The sequence below is a fragment of the Grus americana genome, chromosome 16 (genome assembly GCF_028858705.1).
Source record: "Grus americana isolate bGruAme1 chromosome 16, bGruAme1.mat, whole genome shotgun sequence".
NCBI classification, from domain to species: Eukaryota; Metazoa; Chordata; class Aves; order Gruiformes; family Gruidae; genus Grus; species Grus americana.
Genome location: NC_072867.1, coordinates 9719453 through 9745626, shown reverse-complemented (window position 1 = coordinate 9745626; position 26174 = coordinate 9719453). Strand labels below are relative to the sequence as shown.

General features: G+C 43.4%; 1 protein-coding gene across 23 annotated transcripts in view; it reads left to right on the top strand.

The window, feature by feature from the left end:
• The window catches only part of FBRSL1 (fibrosin like 1), a 549252-nt gene that overhangs the window by 131619 nt on the left and 391459 nt on the right, over window positions 1–26174 (top strand). For all 23 annotated transcript variants that reach the window (XM_054844224.1, XM_054844220.1, XM_054844217.1 and 20 more), the window contains exon 2: window positions 18523–18723. In XM_054844224.1, the coding sequence (XP_054700199.1) occupies window positions 18523–18723 (201 nt within the window). The remainder of the gene's footprint in view (window positions 1–18522; window positions 18724–26174) is intronic.

Sequence of the window (26174 nt, the reverse complement as noted above, 5' to 3'; positions counted from 1 at the left end):
ATTATCCCTGTGGGATTTTGCTGCGGCAGCTGAAGGTGATTTAACTGTGATCAATTTATAGTTTACAGTAATCCATCAGGTTATGAACCGCAGGGGCTGTGGGCTGGATAAGCTCTCTTCTATCAGCTGTACTTGTGGAGTGGTAAATTCCAGCAGAAGGGCAGGGAGGAGTCAGATGATAGCTCTTTCAGCCACTGTAATTAAATCTAGCAGAGATCACAGATCCAGAGCATTAAGGACACACCTGTGCATCCTTCAGTGCTGAGACTCTCAGAGCTAAAGGGGTAACCCAGCTAGCTTGGCATGGGGACGAGTAGCCTGCTTGTGGGAGTAGCACATGGTTCAGGACACCTGTGGTGCTGCTGCAGTGCCACGGAAGTGTGAATTTTGCACCTTCTATTAACGCAGGCTGTTGTGGTGGTGTCCTGTGGCTGTGGATGGGGTGGCCAGCTTGAAAGGAGGCCACTGCACATTGCAGTCCTGTGGTGCCTGCCAGTGTAACCAGCGTCGCTCAAGCCAGTCACAAAATTGTCCTGGCCAAGCCCCAAACTTGGTGCTCTTCAAATGTTGGTACTCTAGGAACATTGTACCTGCCTTTCTGGTAGGTGCTTGTTCTGCCTGGAGCCTTGGCAGGAGCTTTGGTAGTTGTTTTCCTTCGATGGTCCTGAAATTTCAATCTCTCTTACTTTCAACTGCACTTCTCCGAGAACTGTGCTTCCACAGTACATGCTAAATTGTTTGGAAGGACTACATATGCCTCAGGATCAAAATGCAACAGGAAACGTCAGCAGCATGTCTAAATAAACATCTCTGTCTCTCTTACAAGAGTGTTTAGCAGCTCTGTTGGCAGATGTTTCTATAAAATGTTAAATACTGTGCTTTCCAAACCTCCAAAATGTTTGTAATCCAGTAAATAGAAAAGGACAGGGAAACCAACTGAGGAAAGTAATGTCAAAGAACAGAAGAGCCCTAAAGAATTAGTCGTTCTTCAGAAGCAAAAAGTGAAATTGGGTCCTGGGAATTAGTATTTCATTGATAACACTGGGTTTTAAAATTATTTATTACTAAGGTGCGTTGTTTTAGCTATGTAAAAGTACAGAAGGCAATGGGGGTTGGTTTAATGCAAGCAAGGGGCTTTGTGGCTGTTGTGTAAGTTTAATGTATCAGGAGTTTCTACATGCATTTTTTTATCAATAGCCTGATGTGTTTATCTACCAAGTTTTAGAAGTGCAAAACCTAAACAGAACTTAATGATTTTGTTTCTTCCTCATGGATCCTTTGCATCCTCTTAAAATGCTAATTTATCTTTTCTAATTATTTTTATTTTGGTGTGCTAAAGGGAGAAGGGGCTTACTCTTTCTTTTACAGTTCCCCTTTGTGTTTTCTGTCTCTTCATTCCTCCATCACACAGTATGTTTCAGCTTGAGCTCAGGGTATCATTTGTTTAAAAACTTCTCAGTGACTTTGCTGACTGAGGCAGTGATGGACACCTTGTCGTCCGCTTCTCAAGTTCTGCTGCCAGCTGCATGGTGTCAGTACTGCTGTCTCTGTGCCTTGTGAACTGGGTCAGCAAACTGGTCCAGTCTACCGTGCTGCCTCCCAAATGTTTGTGCTGGTGCTGCATCAGGGAGTGCTAAAGCCACTCTGAGTTGTCCCACGGGTGACTGCATCACCTCTTTGGCCAGGAAGGAAGGAGAAGGGCTTTCCCAAGGTCATGCTCAGCAGGTCAAGGCACAGCTGGGACAAGAAGCAGGGACAGGGACTCAGCCAGAGCAGAGTGCTGGCCCTTGCACCATCACCTCCTCACTGGCCAGCAAAGACAATTAGTGCCTTAATTCTAATCTCCCTGGGTGCTTCTGCAGTCTGTTTTTCTTTCAAATGCTTTAAATGCCAGACCTGTGATACTGTGAAGTACCATAAAGTAAGATTAGATAAGGGGAAGTAGCAAGTGCACGGTGAGGGCAAAGCTAGTGGAAGTTGTCTAAATGAAACCTTTGCATGGGGACAGCAGTGCGGTGCAGGCTCGGTGCTGTGCGGGCAGCGGTGGGGCCATTTCTCCATGTGTCTGGCCCTGTGCTCCTTGGCTCTGCCCTGCACCACGCGTCATGGTTCACGCTTGAGGCAAGCGCTGGGATGCTGAAATCAGAGATCAGGTGTTAAGGGCTGGAGCTGGAAGAAGGCACTTCACTGGGAGGTTTTATCACCTGCAACATTGAGGAAAGGATAATTGGCTTGTTCTGTAAAGCCAGCTGATCTCTGTGAATGAAAAGTAGGTCAGGCCTAGAACAGAATTTGACTACTTTGTGTAAAATACTTGGGTTTTAGAAGTGTTTACGTATTTCTTTTCCCATCTGTTTTAAAATTGCCAGACAGATTTGCTAATGGCTTAAAATATCAAGACCAGAACAAGGGGTTAACTCCAAAACTCACGACTCTGTTAAGTTTGGCCTGTAAACCTTAAGACCCTTTTTACAAAAGCTTATTATTTGTTTGTTGCCAAATGTACTTACTTATTTGTTCACCTGAACTGTTGGAATAATAAGGGAAAAAAATCAAAGTTAATTCTTTGTTGCTTGTAATAGATGTAATTGGGATTGATAGCTAATGAACTTGCAGTATTTTAACACATACATGAAACTTTCACAATGATTTCACAAGGGAATTTAGAAAAAGAATAAAAGATTTTCCCTGTGGCATCTTTGGAGAAGGCATAATAAACATACCATGTATTGGATAGTGGAGGATAGTTAACGCTAAAGGAAAAAATGGTGTAGAAAAATGGTGGGTTTATCTTCAGAGTTCCTGAAGACTCTGTTCTTATTCAAAGTTCCTCATTCACTTGGAATTTCTTTGTCAAATGCCCTTTTTGTACAGAGGAAGTGACTTTCTGCTGTGCTTGGTTAAAAACTTCAGGATTGAAAACCACACATGGTTTACCTGCAGTGTTTTGTACTGCCAGACAGGAAACAGTCAGAAGGACTTGTGTGATGCTGTCAGGTATAGCAGCAAAGAGGAAAGACACAAACCCCACTGTTAGATGCATTCACTCTTTAAATGAAAGAATTGAGAATGGTATGTGGGAGTCTGGGCTTCAGTATTTAAAAGTGACTACCTTGCTTTGGACCATTGCTCTGAGTCACCCCTATTTGGCATGTTCGTGTTTGTTAAAAGATACGTTCCGGTCTCCGTGACTTTGAAATTTTGGATATCCAGGGAGGAGTTGTCTCTCTTTTAATTTGTGTTTGTGACAGTGCTTTCTGTTTCCCTCAGCTTTCTGAAGCCACACTTTAATGTGCTCCAAGGAAAAGAGCATTCACTATGTGGGAAAAAATATCACTATGAGACCCAAATCAAAGGGAGGACCCAGGGGCACGGACAGTTAAGAAATCCCTTTGAACTCATTTAATAAGGGATTTGTTTAGATTTCAAGCTTGATGACTTTAAATCTAAACCAGGATGATTTGGGAACCTTTGATCACATTTTGGGGGATAGTTTCCTCCCAAATGACAGCTACATTTTTTAAGTTTCTTTTAATCCCCTAACCTTGATACAGCTGGGTTTTGGTGTATCAGAGGATTGCTCATTTGAATGGATCAACAGTGTGATCATACCAGGCTAGCCTGTGTTCTCTTGTGCCTCCTGGTTTTGGGGCACTAACCTTCAGAAAGAACACAAGATGGACAGGTGGGTCTGTGTTTTCTTAAACTGTAATAGCTGTTTTGTTGGATTCCTCAGTAATTCCTGGGGTTTTTTTGAGTTGGCATAAATTGAGTTCATGATTGTTCTCTCTTCTCCAGCACTGTGACTCTCCTTATCTCAGTGGAGTTAACAGCTGCATAAAACCATGCAGGTGAATGCAGAATGTGATACAAGACATCCCACTTGTTCTCTTGGGCAGATTGCTATGTGTGCTGTTACCTAAGTATTCTCATTTCCTTACTGCCGAATGATCACTTAAATGCTAGAAACTAAATCTACAAGGATCTGTGCATTGCGTCCTAGTAGCAGGAGAGAAGGAAGAAGTGGCCTGTGCTGTAGCTGGGAGGCCAAGCTTTAAGAAACTCTGAGCCATGGAATAACATGTTGGTTTTGACTGCCATGTGATGCCCGGAGAGTGTCAATGCAAGAGTGAATGTGAAAATAGAGATGAAGAAATCAGGCTTTTGAATTTAGGGATTAGCTTTGGGGCAGGGGAGGAAATGTGATACCCTCCACTTTGAATCTATACCAGGAAAAGCATTTTGCATATTTTTGTACCATTGGCAATGGTTTCTACAAACAAAACAAATGTTTACCAGGATCTCGTGGGTATGAAAAGTTCTCAGCCCTCATATTGCCCTGAAGTCACTTTACTGGTGTCATTTCCACCGTGCTTAGCCGGCTTTGCAAACTCTGAAGAGGTTTAAAGTCCGTGTTGCTGCACTGATATGTCACTTTATCTGTCAGCCAGGAGTCTCTGCTGTCCTCTTTGTATACATATGCCCATGCTAGCCAGATGGTGCTGGATTTGGGTGCCATCCAAAGTAGCACATTAGAAAGGCCAGGTTATGTGTCATATTTCAGAAGCCAAGAAGAGCTGCCAGTTCTACTCTTCTGGTAACAAACAGCTTGACTTAATGTATTGATCACATTGTGCTCGCTATTCTCAAGCTGATTTTATCTAACACTCACAAGGGTAGAAGGTTGAAGCTGTACAAATCCCACTTGTTGCCTCCTTTGTAGCTAGTATCTGTGTTTGCATTTACTGTGCATCCTAGAAAAATATACTCTCTACCACCAACATTAAATCCTTTTTGGTGTCAGAAGGAGATTTCGATGTTGTTTGTTGGTCGGTTTTCCTGGAACACAGTATGATCTAGGAGCTGGGAGATGCAGATTCTGCTCCTAGATTTGCCAGAGGACTGGCTGGTTGATTTCCAGCAAGTTGGTTTGTATTTGTGAATTTCTCATTCTGTAAAATAGAGGTCAAAATGCTGATTCCCTTTGTGTTGTGCTTTAAGAATTGCTAATGAAAAGGGCCTGATGAAAGCCAAATGGTGATGTTATTTATCAATTATGAGAGAACTTTCACCTTCTTAGCATGCTTTTTTTTTTTCTTCTTTTTTCTCCTAGAGGAAGGCTTTCCCTAATGGGATTTGAAAGCCACAAACCTCATATATATCAATAACAGTGTGATGTGTGGATGGGTGTGGAGAGAGGTGGGGGATGAACTACTGTTAAGCACACGTTATTTTAACATGGCCCTCCACTCCCCAGGTTGCTGCCTTCTGTGGGATGGGTGGATGTTTAAGCTGGTCTTTCTGGTTTTTAAAGCCTTTATATTGTCAATCTGTATCTCTTTGAGAAGACATTTGCTTCTGGCATCATTGCAGAAAGGGTGCTGGTCTCTCGGTCACCTGCTTTTACAGATCCTGCTGCGACCTGAGAACTAACACTTATAATTTTGCTCAGTCATGGTGGGGACCTTGGGAAATCCATATCCTTCAGTGAAAACAAATACCTGGAAACTCCTGTGCTTTAAACCCTTTTCTGCTTTAGTGAGCACTTGTGGTCTGATGTGTGAAATTTCCCTTTCTGCCCTTTTATCTGCTTTTTGAAATGTAGTATTCTTGATATTATCTTTTTAACTGCAGTTTTTCCTATCATAGGGCTCCCTGAATTCCTTGACAAGAGCTGCTTTACACATAAAAGCAAGATTATCAAGGGGTACAAGAGAGACACTGTGGCTGGTTGAGTGCTGTGTTTGGGAATAGGGCCGAGGCTCTGGGGTGGGCAGAGCAGGAGGATTTTGCAGATCTCGGCGGCACTTTGTCGCTTAGCAACAGCCTCTTGAGATGGAGGTGGCAGAGAGGATGCCCGCCCTGCCGCCACCGAGCATCTCCCCGCTATGCCTGGCTGGGGGCTTCACGTTCGCGCGTGGGGTCATGCCATTCGGGTGCCGTGGGAATAGGTGGGCACCAAGAGCCTCCTGGGTTACAACTGTGATGGGGATTAGAGCTTTATTAATAAACAGTAGTTGTGAAATGCTTTTATAGCTCTCTTTCATCTTGAAAATTCTTTGTATCGTAACACTATTGAGAGAGATGTGCTGCAACTCTTACCTGATTTTATGAGCACTTTTTAAAACAATTTTTAAACTAGATATCTCACATATGATTGCATTGAGAATTAGTGTTAGAACCTGGATGAGAATTCAGGATGTGCTTGTTCTTCATTGCTTGTGCTGCTGCAGCAGTGAGAGTTGTTAGGTAGCGTGTGTGTGTGTATAATGTAATTGCCATGTCAGCTTTTCTGTTTCTGGTTATCTACCTAAAGAAGCCGATAGCTGGTGGAGATGTCAGCTGTGATGTGGCTTATTAAGACCTACAAGACAAAAGTAATCATAAGAAATGCTGCTTCCATGCAGGCTGTTCTCCAGAGTCTCTGGTTGCATCTGTTCTGTCTTAACTCTCCCCACATTGACTGGGTCTTCTGGTTCTTGCCAAAGGGTTATGCCCATTTGAACAAATAAATAGTGTGCTACATCTGTATTTCTCGCTCTGTGATGTTTACTACTCGCAAGGTGCCGTGAACAGTAAATGAGAAGCAAAGTTAAGCCCTCAGAGATGTGAATCGTGAGATGTACAAGAGCTCTTAACTAATTTGAGTGATGAAAGTTGCTGCTCTGTATCATGTATGAATTCCCTACTGCATTTCAAAATTGAGGGCTAGCAGCAAATGGAAAACTTTGCATGAATGCCCCTTTCTGTAGTCTCTGGTAAAGCTTTGTTCCACACAGGAAGAAAACAGGTCCTACAAACCAGCCAGCCTTCGATTTCAGGGCTGTGAAGTGCAGATAGAGGTTTCTGGATCTGAAAACTAAGTGTAATTTAGTATGGGTTGAGGAAGTGGTTGCAGAGAGGCCCAGCTTAGAACTGCTTGGGTGGGGGAAAACCCAAATCCTCTAAACATAATGGCAAGAGTGGCAAAGCCAATGCAAACTTGCACCGCTCGCTCAGGATTTGGTGTGACAGCAAGGAGGACTGATTGACGGCACCTGCTCTGCTGAGGTCTTTCTCTGCAGTGGGTTATTGTCCTGTCGGCTCTGCCTGCCCGAGGCCTTATTTGACATGCTTGGATAAGTGGATCGCATCATTCTGATTCTGCACATGTCCTCCTCTCTACAGCTTGCGGGTTTTGTTCGCTCTTGAGCTTTAATCGTCTACCATCCTGGTGGAGTGTTTGCTCGGTTACTTCTTCCTTAGTGGCAAGTGAGACTAACCAGACAAAAGTACAACTCCTCCTTTCTCTCAGGAACATTAATGAATGTCCTGATTTATCTGTTCCTTCTTGTATCGCATGTTGCAAACTGCTGTACCCAAGAATCGGTGTTGTCATTTGTCAGTCTTATGAAAATCTGCCTTCCCATTAGCACTGCCCTTGCCCTCTGTTTCTTGCTTTCAATTTCATCTCCCAGGGGAAACTGGGATGGAAATGAGAATGAAATACGGGTTTCCTTTTTAAAAGGAAAATAAACCAAACTTTAAGGGCTTCCTATTGGAATGTGATGGGATTGGACTCCTATCTCTTATCCTTTGAAAATCCCAGCTGGAATTATTTAATGTCAAAGCATGGAATTTCCCAGTGTGAAATTCATTGCTGGCTAAGGATGCACTGGGGATTAGAGAGACATCACTCTGCCAGGGTAGCGTTGATGTCACCGCAGGAGACCTTGCACAAAGGGACATTGCTGGTCTGTCCTGCTTCAAAGCTGAATCTTGGGGATGAGATTCTTCAATTCCCATTGAGGTTACATGCTGTGTGACTGACAGCTGGATTTGGGCGGAATAAACCAGAGTGGGTAACACTTTGCACTGCCTAGGAACAGAGAGAAAAAATGAGAGGCAAGAGCAAAACATAATTCGCTGATTTTCTTATTTGGTAATGGGGTAGTTTGCTAGTGCACTTCCAAAATTTCCCAAAGACCACTTCACAGCTGGGTGATTTTGCTCATTTGGCTGCATGATAAGAGGGTCAGATCAGGTGACTACAATGATTTCTTCTGGTCCAAAATTAAAATAAAATAAAAATCCATGGTATGGAAGCCTGACATCTTGCAAAGCTTTAGCTTAGGTAACAACACTCTTCTTAGGAGAAATCTCTAAGTTTTGGAGGGTGCTTCTCAGTTTCAAAGTAATTGTGTAAAGAAAAAAACAGGAGCATATTCTGACAGTACACTGGGTAACCACTAAATGCTTTTTTTTCCTCTGATCAAAGATGATTATTTTAAGTAGGCATCAATGTCTGTATGTTAGGGATCTATAAAGCACTTAAGCAAAATATGGGCTGATAGCTGTATGTGCACCAACTGGTGTGGTGTTAACAAGGTGCAGCTTTGTTTCTGAGGCTCATAAATCAACAGTGGTTTAGGTGATGGAGGGAGAGAGGAGCAACTCTGTCACATTAAAAGAATAACCTTTCTGGCCTCTTTTCCTAAACTGTTGATCTCTCTATAAAAGATGATTTGCCCTGCTGTTCTAATAAGAGTTGTAAAATAATATATGTGTAATTAGAATTTAATAACAATTTGTGTGACTGGATCTACAACATAAGCTGGTTCAAGTGATTGTGTAACCTTTGCATTGTGTTCATTATCTAATGTTGAAATAACAGCTGGAAGTTGAGAGACTGACACGCAGTTTTAAAATTACAGAGCTTGAAATTGCTGCTGTCTGTAAACATATGAAAATCTATTAATGACCTTTGAGCTCTCTGACTGAAAATGTTTTGTAACATAGAATACATCAAAATTGCCTGTGACTATAGTGTATCTTTCCCCTTTCTCAGCGATTGCCTAGGAAATAGAGGAATGTTGCATTCCTGACACAGATACCAGAATATTTGGAACTATTCTAGAAAGCCCTGAGGATATATGGAAACATTTGGTTGCTTGTTTGTTCTAGCAAACCAGTTATAGATGAGCTGCTCACAAGCACGTGGTGTGCTAAGCCACTCGACATGGGAGAACATAGCTGCTGGCGAGACTGACAGCTGTAGACCTCTGTTGTACATTACGTTTCTCCAGCAGCATGTTTGAGGAGGAGCGAGGGTGATGAGGGTGGCACAGATGCACTGTCCTGGCCTGTTCATTAGCGTATGTGACATCGAGACGTTTAGAAAGGCATTTCTCTCCTGCTAGAAGTCACCTTGCTCATCCCCTTAGGTTGAAGTAATATGCTATGGGCAGCTGTTTCTGGAGATGGCTGGCTTCTACATATTTCTTGTTGTTGGATCATTTATATTTCTTCCCATTTGTTTCCTAGCCAAAAGAAACTACCAGAGGACTAATTATTTAATACACATTCTAGACCTCATGACAGCTGAACTGAAAATTGTTGCCTACCACTGAGGGCAACTGCAGAGTTGGTGAAAAATGCCTCTAGTGTCATAGTGTTTAACCATGAATTAATTTATCATGCAGCTCCAGGGATCAGGATATGGCTGGGTTTTCTTCTGGAGACTCTCACCCCTACAGTAGAGTTGGCAGAAGTGAATTTGCGAGCATTCATCTCTTTCAGTGCAGTGTTCATCAGCTTTGCGCAAGCTGTGTCAAACTGCAGTTTAAGCTGAGCTTGCAGACTGCTCTGCTGTTGCTGAAGAACATTCATACCTCTTCTGCAGCATTTTTGGGAATGGCACCCTTCCTAGGAGGGTGGTAATAAAGAGCGTAGGCTGGAGGCAGAGTCTCAAAACGTCCGCAGCTACTTGCAGAGTGAACGTGTTTGAGGCTGTCACCACGTGGGAGATTCGTCTGGAGCTTTCATTCTGTAGGTGCTACTGCCTTAAAAGCAGTACATTTTTCATGGCTATGTTTTAAAAGTATGTACCAAAAAATAAGTGGAGACAACGTGTGTGGCTGAATCAGGAATTCTAGAAAATATATTAAAACTTTGCATTTGTGTTTAGTGGGTGGAAGCTTTGAATTGCTTGAGAAATCAGGCTGGAGATTCTTGAATTTAAGATCAAGCTACCTAACAGTATAGCTATATCTTTTAAGTCTCAAGTATGAAGCTATTTGCATGGTAGTCAGTGCAGTCATAATGTAGTTGTTAGATAATTTGCATTACGAAGATGAAAACTTTAAATGCAGAAGTATAGATGGAGGAGACCAATTTAGGCCCCTGCCTTTGGTAAATGAGCCATATGCCCAGTCCATCTGCCTGGCCTCAGGTTGGCTCAACTCCTTTTTCCAGAGTCCAGCTCATGGAAGCATGACATTCTCCTCTCAGCAGAGGTTGAAACAGTTGTGTCTTCTCCTTTTGTTATTAATTTTAAAGAGAGAGCCAGTATTTCTAAGCATTCCTGTCCATAGTGACAAATAGGTTGGAGGCATCTTTTACTCAACGGTTCTTTTCGGTTTTTTCTGACTAGTTTAGCTGAAAATTGGTAACAGTGAAAGCATCCAGCTGCTGTACCAGTTTGTGCTGGTAGGACCCTCATGCCTTTTCCCTTGGCAGCTTGGGGCCAGCTGGTGCAGCTGGGGACTTGGGGTTGAGTTGCCTTCCTGGCAAGGTTGGAAATGAGTGATGAAATGGCCACATCTGGCTTAAAGCAAGGAACTGCTTCTTCAGATCCTAATTCTGTCACTCGATGGGAGCTGTTTGAATTCAATATGAGTGCCTGTTTAAATAATCTGGGGAGAAGGGGAATTAGTTCACATTAAGTGTTTAAAGGCTGCTCTGTAAACAAGCTTGTGATTGCTGCCTATCAGCAGCATGGGCCCAGCAGCGTCATTGAATATTGGCACACTTGAGGAATGTCTCCCCAAAACACTGGACCTGGAGTGCGTGCCTGACTGTGCCTCTTACCCGCTGGATACCTTTGGAAGTTAATTGAGATTGATGTCCCCCAGATCACATTCTTTAAAATGGAGGTGTTACGCATAGCCTGTTACTTGTGAAACGTTGGGGAATGTGAGGGCAGCGTGCGGTGCTGCTGCCACCCTAATTCTTCCCTCTTGGGAGGGTTCTCACCGAGACGATGGGAGTTTGCAGGAGGCGTGCACTCAGCATTTGTACCCAGCAGTGCAGCGATGCTGCTCAAATAAACTGAAGTAGGTGCTGTCAGATAAGCACAAGCTCTTTCCAGCTCCTTCATACGCTACGTAAACTGGGCAGGCCGAGCTGCCGGTCCTGGCTGAAAGCAGCTTCAGCCGAAACGTGCTTTTATCTGCTGTGAAAGCTGGGCAGGTTGGCCTTGCGGAGCACCAACAGCAGCGCCTTTCAGCACTCCTGCAGCCTGTAAAAGCTGGGCAGGCTGGGCTTGCAATATGCCTCATTTCATCTACCTGAAAATGGTGCCCCAGCTTCCCTTCAATCATTTAAGCTCCCTTGCTCTCTGACACACTTTCCGCTGACAGTAATTCTGTGAGCACTCGTCGGGCATTTACTGCCATCACTAGAGGAAATACTGATGGCTTAAAATGGGATCATTTCCTTTCTGATGGACAGCAAGCACCTGTGGGAGTTTTAATAGCTGTACAGTATGTCTGTTAGTAGGTAGCGAGGAAGACGGGTGCAGCTCTCTGCAGTGAGGCACCTGCAGGCTCTGAAGAGGAAATTGGAGGAGAGGGAGAAAGCCACGGCTGGCTTCCTGTTGAGCTTGCAGAGTGCAGCTTAAAACAGTAGGTTTTGTGTATCCATCTCCGCAATGGCTGATGGTGGAGAAGAGTTTATACCAAAAACGTGGACAACCGTATGCTCTCGTTCATGCAGATTTCCTTGACTCTTACCAAAGAGAAGATATTTGCTGTATACATTCTTAATTTGCTTGTCCCCTAAATTACTGTTAAACACTCTGTTTCCAAGTACTTGATACTACTGTGGAGGGAGAGGACTTTTTTTTTTTCTCAAGTAATTGAGAAGGAAGAGAACAGGACCATCCCCCTTCTCCCCAGCTTTTTAAACCGATTACTGCTCAGCACTCCATTATTGTTCATTCAGGTCTCGTGCAAGCAGAAAGAGCAATCAAAGCCTTGTAAAATCATTGTGAATTGAAATGCATTTAAAAGTAGAGTGACACTGGCCTTCCTTTTGTAATTGTTGGCTACATTGTGTTGAAGTAACATTTGTCCAAGGTGCCTCTACTTGGTACGGTGTTTTCAAGGTCCTAGCAGCAAAGGTCTTAATTCTTGGGAGACATAACAAGTGGGCATTTAGCAGAGTACCAGCAGCTTGCTCTTCAGCTCTTCACAGGTGACAGGCACGAAGCCGCTGGTAATAAATTTGACTGTTTCAATTACAGTGAGTTTCTTGGTTCATCCACTTTTATTTTTAAGTTAAATCATGTATCATAAAGCTGCAAACCAGTGGCAGCTTCAAATGTCTTAACATTTCCAAAGCTGTCTTGTCAAAAAGTCATCTTACTCTTGAGCTAAACATGTGGCAGGGTCAGAGCAAACGTGATGCATTTTAAAAAGCAAGACCCAAACTCATCTGGAATATGTCAGCTAGGAAAGGAGAATTGGTCTAAGGTTAAACAAGCAAGGATTTCATTTGCAATCATTTTAATTGATATTGATTGCGTTGCTTGAATGGAGGGTCAAAGCAAGAGAGTCACTTCAAATCCACACTTTTTTTTTTTTTTTTTTTGCCTTTTAAAAAAGCTTTAGTGGCTTTGGCTGAAAGGCTAGGGGCTTGAGTTACATTTTTAGTGAAGTTCGCAGTGGGGGAGAAGGGAGGGAAGGAAAGTAAAACAAACCTGTGTTATATTACAGGAAAAGTGAGAACTTCCCCATCCGTGCAAATGGCAGGCTCCTGGCTGGAGACACCAGCAGACTGCCTCCCCAAGTGCCCTGAGCTCCGGGGAGAGCGAAGCCAGGCTGGTCGGCTGGCAGGCAGGGCTTCCAGCAAGAAGCTGCTGTGCCGAGCTGTGTGCCAGTCCTACCACCACGGCTCCTTCCCCTTTGCAGCCCTCTCTGTGTGCTCCTTCTACCCCATAGCTCTCCAGAGCTGAGCCCTCAAACTTCTCCTCCTCTTCCACCACTGATGTGCACTCCTGCTTGCATTTCTCCACTTGCATTTGCTGCCTATTCACCACACTGAGTTCAAATCCAATCACCTTGGTGTGGTCCTACCTGATACCCTCTGGTAAAGTTACCTCTTATCCCATTCCTTTTTTCTATCCTTATTATTCACCTCATTTCATTTGCCTGTTGGCTACTCATCTTTTCTTGTGCTGGCTGCTGTTGTTGCAGTGGTTTCTCTCTCTACGGACTCATCTTCAAATCCCTGCCTTAAAGTTAATTTCTTTCATGTATGTTTCTCATGTATATTTCCAATATTATCTTTCCATTTGAATTACTGTCTCCTGTGTCACCTTTATGCAACTAAATGGACAGTAGATTTCCCCTAGTAGAGGTCCTGTCTGTATCTGTAACGTGCTCTGTCTACTTAAAAAGCACAAGAATATTAAGTCAGCATTTGTTTTCTACGTTGCTGTTCTAAAAACTGGGTATCATGTCAATAGGAATATTTTAAAAGTAGCCAAATTAAAAGTAAATCTGTTTCAGTTCCTCCCTGAGCCCGGATCTCTCCCTGAACTATTAAACAAACGCATTTGACAACCCTACTGCTAATTGCATGATAAAGTTGATATAAGGATAGATGGTGCTTAGATCCTCGGGGGCTTTTCCATTGCAGTTTTGCTGAGAGAAGCTGGAGGCAGAAGCAGGGACAGGCAGGGTCAGTTTTAGAGACAGCAGTTGGGTTTTTCTATTTCCTTTACACGGATCCTTCTCCTGTTTGATGTTCAGTGGGATATTTCACGTTCCCCAACTTAAGGAATAAGTGCTGCAGTGAAGAGTTGTGGAGAGAGAAGCTGGAGGCTGTTTCCCTTCTGGGAAATCAGCCCATATAATCTTCTAAAGTCGGCAGAGGCAGTCTGGCAGGAGCAGAGTGTAACCAGTCCTTGGCTGCGTGTCTGAGCCTTGCAGTGTCCGATGGGCCCTGGGGACAGGGGATTGTAATGTACTTGATTTCGCACCAGGGCTGCATTTCGAACTGATGCTTGAGGGCTGAGGGTAGTTATTTTATTAACTGTAGGTGTTATTGTTGTCCTCTGCACCCCAGCAGCACGCTCGAGGTTTTCCATCTAGCTGTGTGGTTTTTGCACTTTTTTCAGGTTCTTTAAGTGTTCCTTCTGTATGAAAGGTATTTACAACCCCAACCTCCCCTTCCCTACATGCTTTCTGAGATCTCAAAGAGCTGTGTAAACTCAGAGGATTAAGGCAGAGTTTGAGCTGGGCTGAGCAAACATGCAGTGATAACTCCAGCCAGCGGATGGCTGTGGATGTAAGCTTGCACCAGGGTCCTCTAGGGCTGATCATTATTTCCTGATCAAACAGACAACGTGGAGTCCGCTGTGCAGAAGTCTCTTGCTGTGGCATTTTAGGGTTAAGAATGGTCTCATTCTAGAGCTGAGGGCCATGTACCCGCATTTTTCACAGCTTGCTTTGTAAACTGAGCAGTGTGCACCTTGAGTGTTTTTGGAGGCTGCAGATGTGCCTTGGTGACAGAAGAAAAATGGCTTTTCAGGAAGGAGTGTTCCAAGTGATTAAGGATGTCGCCAGCTCCGCTGCAAGCAGAGGTGCAATTGCATCACTTTAACTTGCTTGGGCCTAATAGTGATGAAAAAAAAATTCACAGAGATTTTTGTTATGGACTCTCAAAATCTGTTGCAGAGTCTGGGTTACATACTTGGGTTGGCAGCCTGCGCAGAAATCTTTGCCAGTGGGTCTTCCCAACTACAGGTGTGCAAGATATTCCAGGTGGAGCTGGAGAGGGTGCCACAATTATGTTTTCAGCTGAAGTGTTCTTTGATATTTGTACATTCAAATAAGCAAGTAGGGAGACAGAATCTGTATGTTTCATGGAGTAACTGTCCGGAAAGAGGCAGTAAAGAAAGACCTAATTCTTCCTTATCTGTAACCACGCAGCCAATTAGAACCATCTGCTCTCCGTCTGCAGCCCAGACAGACGAGGGGCTGCAGATGGAGAGGCTGTAGCCTACCCTGGAAGGTGTGAGAGAGATTCCTAAGTGAAGACAGGTAGGAGAAAGCCCTGGAAGCAGTGAGTAGTAAGGAACAAAATAGTTTTGTATATTCTGGAACAAGATTTGGCAATCTCCTTCCTGGAACCAAGAAGAGAGAATGGGTCTGGATCTACCAGCCTTCCCTGGAGAAGGGGATTTACTGGCCCTGACAGCAAAGGCAGCCAGGTTTGCTGACTCCTGGGTTGGGCAGCAACCCCAAGGCTGAATATGGAGACCTTTTGAATTCAAGGCCTGACTTCAGACATTGTTGCTGCACGAACCCCTGGGCTTTACGTGACGTGCAAGGGGAAAAAATAACTGCTGGTCTGGGCTTGTCTGGGGGGAAGGCTCCAGTGGAGCAGTTTGTTGGAAGGCCAGTCTCACCTGCTGGCTGGGATTTCTGGATTGAAGTCAAGGTGCATCAGTGAGCGTTGTTCACCGTAGTGATGCACTGTATATTCTGCATGTGTTTAAATTTTCAGCAATTGCCTATGCACAAGCACAGATGCACATCCAAAAATAGTAAGCTCTTGTGCTGAGATCCCCAACTTGGAGGTCATAAACTTTAGTAACAGAGCAATCGCTGGAAGGCTACTTTAGTAGAGTAAACAGAAATGAAACAAAGGAGGCAAGAACAGAAACCCCATTAGCCTTCTCCTGCTCTCTCCCTGAGGCTGCAAAGAGGTCTACATTTAGCAGCACAGAAAACAGCCCCGCTGTCACCCTCTGTCAGTAAGGAGAAGCTGAGTTCAGTGTCCTGTGTTCCCAGAAAAAGTAAAGTCCTGTGAGCTGCATCCCTTGCTGAAATGGGCAGGAGTGGGACTGTGGAATAGGTTTTCCTGTCACAGGGCCAAGAAACTTGGCTTCTTCCCTGCGGCTGCCCCAGACGTGCTGCGGAGCTGAGTATGCCTCCCTCTGCCTTCCTCCTGCCGGAGGCAAGCAGCAGCCTCGGCTACCAGGGCTTCGGTCTTAATTCACGGCTGTTTGGAAAGTGCTTGAAATTCCTGGACGCAAGTGGCACTACAAGTGAATGCATTATTTCCTTGGCTTTGATCCAGCTATGACTGTATTCCCTGAATTAATTTTGCTAGTAGCTCAGTGATGAGACAAACCTTTAAATCTCCAAACAAAATGGAGACAAAAAGCTAAATTTCTAAGTAGGAAATTTTGTAGGATTCAGTGAAGGGAAAAACCACAGATTTGCAGACTAGCTATGTTGTGAAGTGAATCGTCTAAAACCTGCAGTGAATGTGCTGTGGGTACTGAGGGAAGACTTTCCCCAAGGCATTAACAGAGGCCCAATCCCCATGTGAAGCCAGCTAGAATTTAAACCAAAATGGCCATTTACCATCTTTGAAAGCATCCCTAAAAGTAAGTATTACACACTGAGCCTGGAGTGCATTACTTGCTGGTGCTTTCAGGTGGTGGCATTCCCCTGCCACAGCCTCCTTTCTCCCTTATCAGGGGCCCATGTCATCTCGTGCGGCATCTTCCACGCGTCTGCTGTCGCGTTGCAGCTGCATCTGGCTTTATGAAGAAGTGCACATTTTTGGTGACTTCTGTTTCTAATGTTTTGCTGAGTATCAGTTAACAGATGTCATTTCCATTGCACTAGTTTCTGATTAGTTACTAAAGCTTAGCATTTTGATTTCTATCTCAGCAACTTCCCTGTTAAATAGGACAATGTGACCTTCTTTAATTGGCATCTTGAACTGCTGCTTTAGAGTGTTATCTTAAAACTAAAACCCAAAGTGAGCAACTGAACACTAATTTGTATTCCTCTTTTTATCATTCATGGAGAATAATGCCAGACAATCATTTTCCTTGCTCTTTCACTAGTTATGGACTTGGCAAGCTGAGCTGTATTCTGGTGTGTTCTGCGCCTCTGAGACAGTGCCACTTATGTTAATTTTGGGGTGGGGGTTGTACCTGAGGGGTTTGCAACTTGCTGTACATATATGTGTGCTTTAAGAGGAGCTTGCCAGCCACACAGAACCCCTGCGCAAGGTGTATAGAGATTGGGTGCTGGCTGATTGTCTTTCAGCCTGGGTTGGAATAGGAAACAGCTGTATGTATTTCATCCTCGTGATTCAAATTGCAACATCTCTGTGACCCTAAAGTGTCAGCACATCATCTTGCTTCACGGGGAAGGGTAACTTTAAGCAGTGAGTGATTTGGAGTGGAATCAGCATGTTACACACTGAGGCAGTCAATTCACTAATTAAAAGAGAGGGGGAGGAAGTAATCTAGAGCAATCAGCAGGGCATTTCATCCCAATTCCTCATTTTCTTTTTTTGTTGGGCTTTAGTTTTTGAGAGACTAGAGAGCTAATGATTTTCATGAGCTCTTTTGGAGTACTGAAGGTGTGCATGTTGAGAGCGAGTTGTATTGCGAGCTCCATTCATGTAGGATACAAATATCCATGATGTAATTGCTTGAGTCAGAAGCGAGGCATTTAGAAAAGAGGGGATGAGGCATTTAGAAAAATTTCTGTGGCTGAAGTTGATAAATTTTGGCATGGTAAACAGGTATCTCCTGCTTTTAAGGGATCTCCTAATCTATTTACCTCGCCTGAAAATTAATTGGGATAGAGATTCTGCAAAACATTCCAAAAAGTGTTTAGTTTTTACCCTTGAGCAGTTAATAAAAGGCATTGGGGAAAAATTTATCTAGCTGTAGTGACTTAATGTCATAGTGATTTGGTATATTATTTCTTTAACTTTTTCTGTGTGGTGTGCGTAGGGGGAGAGTTTGATACGTTGTCACCAAGAGTTCAGCTTTCAGTCCTGAAAGATGCCAGGGATAGCAGTAGTAATTCCCTTCTCTGATCTCACTTCCTGTGTTAATCATTATGACATGACATACCCGCTTTTAAACTATGCCTAGATTGTATCTTATAGTCCTGATTCAGGGCAGACACTTAACACTTAGAAGTGTTCAACCTCTGTTATGTGTTTAGATCCCATTGATCTGGGCTTGCTTATTGAATGCATGGTAGGCTTTAGAAGTGCGTTTCTCCATATGAATGCTACTGTGAATCAGAGACTGTCAGGCCCAGGGGGGGTCTGATACGTTGCTTTCTGAGATCAGAAACAAAACCAAAACCCACCTCTGTTTCAGTGGAACAGTTAAAGGCTTTCCTTCAGCATGCTGATTTGTTCAGGTGCTGTTGACATATGGTTCCTGAATTAATCTGAAGCAAACTCGTTTTCATAACCAGTTCCAGCATCTCTGAAATTAATCAAACACATAGCCTGGAGAGTATTCATCCTAATCTAATCTAAAATTACTGTTTGCATTGTGCATGCCTAATTATTCATCTCAAGTCATCTCTGGAAAGAAAATGCTGTCTTGTTTGTGTGTTTATTCAATATTTATACTGCTTAATGCTTAAAAGCAGTCTCAAAGAACTTAAAGAACTTAATATTTTTTTTTTGTTTTCTCCTTTACAGAAGGACATGTCGCTAAAGCCTCAGGAGCGGAAGGAGAAATGGGAGAGGCATCCAGGAAAGAAACCTAGAGAGTCTGAAAACTGTGTGTCTGCTGAGCCGAGTGAAAATGGCCATAATAATGATGCTGGAAGCTCCGAGAGAGAGGCAGAAAGAGGCAAAGAACGGATGAAGAAGAAACTCCCCTTGAAGCTATCCAAACAGGTAGGGAAATCATTTCTCGTCTGAAGCAACTGTATCATGGCATTGGGCGCTATAAAATGCTGTCGTGCCTGTAGGTTGGGGTTGTTGATGTAACTGGCCTCTCCGGTAGCTTGTGCTGGTGAAAACAATGTCTCTTATGAGGCTTCCAGCCAAGTGCACAAATCTGTGTTGTGGGCAAGTTTCATAAGCAAAACTGGAAGACCAAGTGTAGTGGATAGTGCAGGAAGGAAGGAGCAGGACCTCCCTTGTATCCTGCAACTTTGAGACCGTGCAGTAATTCACACCATAGGTTTGTGGCTCTTAGTCTTGGACACAAGTAGAAATCATCAGTCAGATCACAGCCTTCTTTGGGGAAGACGTGCTTGTTAATGTGCACCTGGAAGTTGCAAACATGAATATGTCCATCTCGTGAATTGAGTTCATGTGCCCCCAAAACAGTATGTTGAGAAGGAGAGAACATTTACGTATTTTAGAAGTGGAAAGTCAGTTTGGAGGAAGTTGTGCTCTGGGGAGTCTTTTCTCTGTGCCCTTCTAAAATGTGGTAGAGCATTAATGAATTAAGAGTTGTCATGCTGGAGGGGACGATTGCGGAGACTCCCATCTGAACTGCAGTGTGTACAGAGCCAGGGAGGTGACAAAGAAGAGGCACTGAGGCTGGCAGGCTATTTATCACTTAACTGCTGCTCAGCAGGGAGATTTGTTGGTGACTCAGTGCTCATTCATCAGTTTGAAATCCACATGGCACAGCAGCCTATATCTATGAACAAACACTTTCCCAGTTGTCCCTTAACATGGTGCCAAACAGCAGCCAGTGGGAAGACCCAGTGTACTTGACCCTCCAGCATTTTTTCTGAGCTAAGTGCACTATGATGAAAAGCTGTTTTTTATTCTCTATGGTGCAGAGAAAAAGAGCTGTTTCACCCAAGCACACCTTCTGTTCTGTGAAACTAGTTCTGTATGTGTGCCAGACAAGAAAAGATTGAATTGTCCAGTTATTGGAAGTGTTTTTTCAGTGTTTTGATATTCTAGAATTTGAAAGGGTCATTAAGGTTACCTAAGGTAACCCGCTGCATAACTTCACCACACACAATCTTTTGTGATTGTGTTGTAGCGTATTCATTCAGAAGGGCTCATCACATTTTACTTTAGAAATTCTGATGGTCTGTTTATGGCTCCATGCTTCTGGGAGCTAATTGTTCTCATTAACAAATTAGCAGACTTGTTTTCTTCCTTTTGATTTAAAAAAAAAAAGTTGGAATAATTCAGTACAAATAACTTATGTAAAATATTAGTACTTTTCTTCTTACAAACATTTAGGTAGCAAATCATGTAACCATGCACTCCTAGTAAAATATTTGCCAGGTTTGTTTTCTTTTAAGTCCCCAAAGTGATACCAAATGTTTTGGTTTCAGACTCCACGGTGTATATGTAGTTAAAATATATCGAGTTTATTGTTTGTTTTTGCTAGTGGTTGAGGGATAGGGTATCGGTTCCCCCTCTGGTTACAGGTGCAATGAGTTTGTGCACAAATATTCACTCTGTTAATTTAAATGTGTCAATTAAGATGACTTCTTATTACGGCTGAATAGATGTTTCGATGAAAGTTTCAGCAACTAGGATCCTTTTCTTGGGGTCCAAACCCACAAAATGCTAAGCATGTATTTCGCCAGAGGTCCTTGGCTTTGATATAAAAGGTTTAGAAGCAATAGTGCAGGATGGCATTCCTGCCTGCTGCTTACACCAGGATTGTGGCATTGTGCTTCATCAGCTCCTCTGCCTTTGTAAAGTTGCTGTTGTGTCAGGTTTTTTTATATACATGAAAAGGCCCCAAATACCAATCCAGCGACCCTTGCAAAGTATACATAAAGCTGGCTCACTTTCCGCTCTAGTCCCTGGAGTAACCTTACAAATGCTCATGTGGATGCAACTGAGAGTGGTGCAGTTTGAGTATGGAAACAAGGAGCACCGCAGGAGCTCATTAGGTCTCGATTGCCACCAAAATCTCTCCAACATGCAAGCCTGACTTCAGTAAATACTGCCTTTCTAGGGGTTAGAGAGTTGTTCCTTCAGGTCTAAAATCCAGCTGCAGGGGGTTCAGTGCATTTCAGGTATTTGCACCATTGTGGGTGTGTGAGGCCGCGCTCTGCCAGGCAGCAGGGGGGGTCCCCTCTCCCTGGAGCTGGGGAGAGCCGGATGCTCGCCTGCTGCAGAGGAGGGAAGGGTTGTTAGTATTGACATCTGCTACATGAAATGTAAAATTAAGTTTCAAATAGTTGTGGCCACTAGGGATTTCATGACACTTAGAAACCTTTGGGGTAAGAGGCTTTGTTACACTGGCCAGACTCCAGGTTCTGTAATTATATACTGCTGCCTTAGTTTACCAAACATTTAGATTATTTGTATTTCAGCTCTGAAAAATGAGGACACTGTTATCTGTTTCTTCGGGCTAGTATTTGGCTGCCATCAGTGATTAAATAGGGTATTTGCTGCCACATTCATGAAAACCTGAATTCATCTTTCATTGTTTAATCTTTTTTTTTTTCCCCCGTAAGTATGAGTAACAAACTCCAAGAGCGAGGAGCTTGCACAAAGAGTATAAAATAAAACCTGTGATGAGTGATTCATTAATACACCATGCCTCTTTAAAAAAGTCACAATTAAAATGCATCTTTTATTGAAAAGGGTGGGTTTTAAAATACCTTTTATTATCCTAGTTGATACAGTTGTGAAAACCAGACAAGTTTTCAGGTCTGTAAGGTTGATGAAAGTAGCAACAAAATCTAAGCTAAACAAACTAGGCTATTCTTAGTTCAAACTAATTACGCAAATGATATAGACAAGTTCAATAATTTTTTCCTTTTTTTAATAACCACAAAGTTCACACCTAGAATTCTGGCATTTCCTGCCAAGCTGTCTAGACAAATTGGCTGTAATATTAAGTTTCCTGGAATTTGGGGGTGATTTTTGCATCTCGCGGTTATTAAACATAGGTTTATACCTAATTTGGAAAGCTTACTGTAATTAATGCTAATTATATTGAGATGTCGCTTAGAAATTACTGTTCAATTTGAAGCTTTCCTCACACTCTCATCCCTTCTCTTCACAATGCTACTGAATTGTCATCTTTTCTACGCAGCCTCCTCTAATAAATCAAATTGGGCATTATAATTATGGCATTCTGCTAATCCTTGTAGAGAGGTGCAAAGTGGTAAGCTGATTTGAGTGCCAGGTTGTCTGCTTTGTTTAGAAAATTAGATTAATACTTCACTCCTTTTTGACAAAGCATCCAGATTACTATTTGCTCCCAAATATTTGGTGGTTTTGTACCTCAGGGCATGGGGAGAGGGTTGCAAGAGCCAATCTGTCCTTTCCAGCCTATTACCCCAACTGTATAGAAGAATCATTCAAACACATTTATCTCCTGCTGTAACCAAGCAGAGGGAAAAAAGGGCATTTCAAATAGTCATAGGTCCTTTGGCCAAAGATTTGTCAGGATTTGGGGCTGTTCTCAACACATGTACGCAGAGAAAGGTGCTGACTTGAAACTGCTCCTCTAGGATGGAAATCAACAAACCTTCCCACAGTCATCAGGGCTATGTCAAGGAATGAGAAAGTGTTTAAAGCTGTGACATATTTTAGTGTAGCCAGAGCGGCCTGCAGTACAGCTTGCCCCTTTTAATGTGTGTAGTTGCCTCTAATGCAGGAGCATTTGTTGGAAATTGAGTCATTGCCTTTTTTAAAAGCCATGTCCAAGACTAACCCAGGGGTTTGTGGAAGGAATCCCCACCGCAGCTGCAGACAGTGCTGTTGGGGGAGAGGAGCCCATTGCCTCTTTAAAGGATTCCTCTATGGTTGGGTGTATAATTCATTTAGATGAAGTAAGAGGTAGATGTAAGATGAAACCTCGTAGTTCCAGTTACGCTTCCTTGTGTTGTCCTAAGTAATGCGTCTAGTTTTTGGAGAGTTACCCTTTGAACTTTAAGTCTGTCTTTCATTAGCCTTAGCTGAGCTGTTTTTCTCTTTTTCTGGGTTCATTTTTGGAGTTGCTTATTCCTCTGAATGTCTGAGCAGCCTGGGGTCACCCTGGATGTAGAACAGGAGGAGTTTTTCTGAGTTTCAGGACCCATTGCCATTTCTGGTATGCAGACTAAAAGTGAGCTGACCTCCTGAAAAAGAGTTGGAGCTAATAGGAAAGAGTTTCTGTTATTTCAAGTTAACTTAACCTAAGCTCTGCGGTTAACTCAGGAGCATCACAGTGTATTGAGTATGTGTACATGTTAAATGTGGCTGTAATAACACTCAGTTCTGCAAATAGTCATTTGTCATGAAGATGAGTGTCTTACACCTCCCCCTTCCTTTTCTCACCCACTGTTTAAATCACCCAAAATGAGGAAGAGTCTCAAAGAAGCTGAGGAGAACAGGGTGGTATAGCATGTATTTAGTGTTCATAAATAGCATGCTGGGTTTGGAGCATGGGAGGAAAGGGCAAGAAAGCTAACGCTGTCATGTTGCTCTGGAGGTGTGACATCTCTGTGACTCCGGCAGAGCTTCCTGGAGGGAGGGAAAGCAGAGTTAATTCCTGCGTCTCATTCACTCCCCAGCCTTCGTCAAACTGCTGAGCATTATTGATGATTAATGTATATTGTTGCTGTGGCTCTTGCTGGACTGGAACTGCTAAATTACATTAACATGTTTGATTACCTATTCATGTGATTTTTCTGTGATGCTCATCAGCTCGTTATCCAACATTCATTGATGAATATAACACCCTCCCTGCCTCCCCAGGAGAACACTGCTCAGGGTTACTGCTGATCTGAGCTAAAGGTGATACACTAAGTCATTTTCCATCCAGGATGCGCATTGGGATTTTTGATGTCTAGGTGCAAATTGATAGCTTGTCTTCAAACCAGTTACATACTCTTGGCCCCATTTGGTGTGTGGTGGTGGTACTGAAAGGCTGTGGGGCTTTTCCCAGGGTAGGGAGAAGCAGTCTGAAAACTCATCTGGCTAATGAATTACCTTGTGTGGAAAGTTTCCTTTGGCACCATACTGCTTGTGCTGGTGGTTGGGCAATAGGAGTGAGTAGCTGCTTGATTTTTATTTGTAGTTTTCCAGATAATGATAAATGGTAAATCGAAAACTTGGATGTGCTTTTGAAGCCACTGGTGGGCTGGAGGCAGAGTGTTTGCTTAGCGATGCAGGGTTCAGAGACTGAAATGTACCTTTCTTAGCTGAGGTTCAGCAGCCATGTAGAAGAGTGAGTCCAAAAAATAGTAGTCTTCAGAGTCTTTGTCTACAGGCCAGAAGACAAGTATGGATATGTCTGTCCTTCCATGTCTTAATAATGTAGAGTTTGGAAGCTGGTTTGTGCCTAAGAGGGTCTAAATATAATAGTAACTTAGTCTGTTACCTTCAGTATCTCAGGCTATTAAAAGTAAATGAATTCTAGGCAGCCAACTTAAAAAAAAAAAAAAAAAAAGGGAAGAAAAGAAGAGAAAAGAAAAAGAAAGGTTACCTTTAATGTGGGTTTTGGGGATTGGTTTGGTTTGGTGTATGCTGCTTTGGTGTTTGCATTTCACTGCTTTTGAACACTGAAATTATACAAACCAGTTTCTTTTTGTTTCTAATTGATGTTACCCTTTTTGTTAGCAGATATTGTTATTTAAATGTTCTTTGAAACTAAATAACAAAGCAAAAGGGGGAAAAAAAAGGTCCTTTCTTTTAATCAGGAAAATGTTGCTTCATGTATTGCTTAAAACCAAGATCCATTTCTACCTTTGTAAGTACAAGAATTTACAATTTGGACATGAAAGCTCTGTACCAATTAGTTTTAAGTATGCATTTATGATTGCTAGGAGAGTTGGGCTGTTAACGCAGCGCATGTTATCTGCCTGAAGTCTCTTTGCGCTGATTCCAGCCAGGCTATCTGGAACCCCGTGGAGGTGGCTCGGTTGGTGCTTTGACTCCCTTCAGCTTGAGCCAAGGACGGCGACGGAGGCCTGGTCCGACGAGGTGTGGTGCTCCGACTCCGCAAAGCCTTCCCAAGCACGCGCTCGCTTTTAAACATGTGAACAGTCTGCTGGCTTCAAAGCTCTTAATGCGGTTGTAGTGCCGGAGGCCCTGTCCCGGGGGGATTTCAGAGGAGGTCCTTATTTCCGGCTGAGTAGGGCTGCACGGCACAGCCACAGATGGCCTTGCCTTGCTCTCTCACGCTAATCTGCAAGTGCAGAGACTTCACAGCTGCCTGGGAAACCACTGGGGAGTAACGGTGCAAAGTACTGAAATGGGCAATACGGTATTTAGTCATTAGGTTTGCTAATCCAAGGCCTAAAATCAGCCTCATTTTAATCAATAGCAATCTGTTTGCACTGTCAGGAACTAATTTAAAAATCTGCTTTAAGTCCTGGTTAGGCACTTGGTATTCTGTTTTCTGCATCAAAGTACAGGGGAAGCAGTGGGCATAGCACAGCAGTTGCAGGAGGAGAAAAAATCCTTTGCAAATAAATACTGGATGTTTATTTCCCAAATGAAACCCTGCTATTACAAAGAAGTGCTGTTGTTTTTGCTAAATTTATCCAAGAATTCGTCAAGATTCTTGAAGTGGCTGGAGAGCCCACTCTGCAACAGACAGTGAACTTTGCAGTGCGTTTAGTTTCTTCAGTGTTTCTTAAAGGTGCTGTATGGACCTTAGACAAGGTTTGCGTTATAGATACGGCAAATCATGGGATTGCAGCCACCTTTTGAGAGCTACAGCACAGCTTCCACAACTGATCTCTGTAGCATACTGTGCTTCAGGAGGAGTGGTGCCAAATAGTGCCGTAAAACCACTGGGAACTATGACAGGAGATGGCCTTCGTTTAAGGTGGAAAAATGTATTTTGAGACCTTCTGCAGTTCTGGTAGGGAAGCATAAATTGAGAGCATCATGTTTATTAGAATTGGAGGTGGGGGAGATGCAATTGTTTTTAGACCAATGCTGAAGCATGAAACAGAACCATATGCTGGATTTTACTACACTGTAAATACTATTTTCTGAACGGAGTGATGTAAAGCGTGTTTTGGCTGCTCAAAGTGTTCCATGTAGGAGAACGTGGCTTTGTGGTTTTCACTGATGTAGTGAAATACTTATTCACTTGTCTGGACCAGTGGGTTCTCCTTTTGTTGCTGACCCTCTCTTGCCAATATTGCTGCTCCACGTGCCCCACTTGTCCTTGCAGGACTCGCCTGATCCTCCCAGAGAGGCTCAGCTGCCTCTGAGCACAGCTCCTTGGTGTGCCCAAGCTCAGGAGCGCAGCTGGGGGATGCTGGCTCCGTGCTGGGTTGGGCAGGGCTTGCTCACCTGGACCAGCACTGTACTGCCGTGGGCTGTGCTCCTGCTTGGATGGGAACAGCTCATGGGTGGCAGAGCAAGTGAAGGTTGGGTGGATGTGGGGATGGGGATGCAGTGTCTTG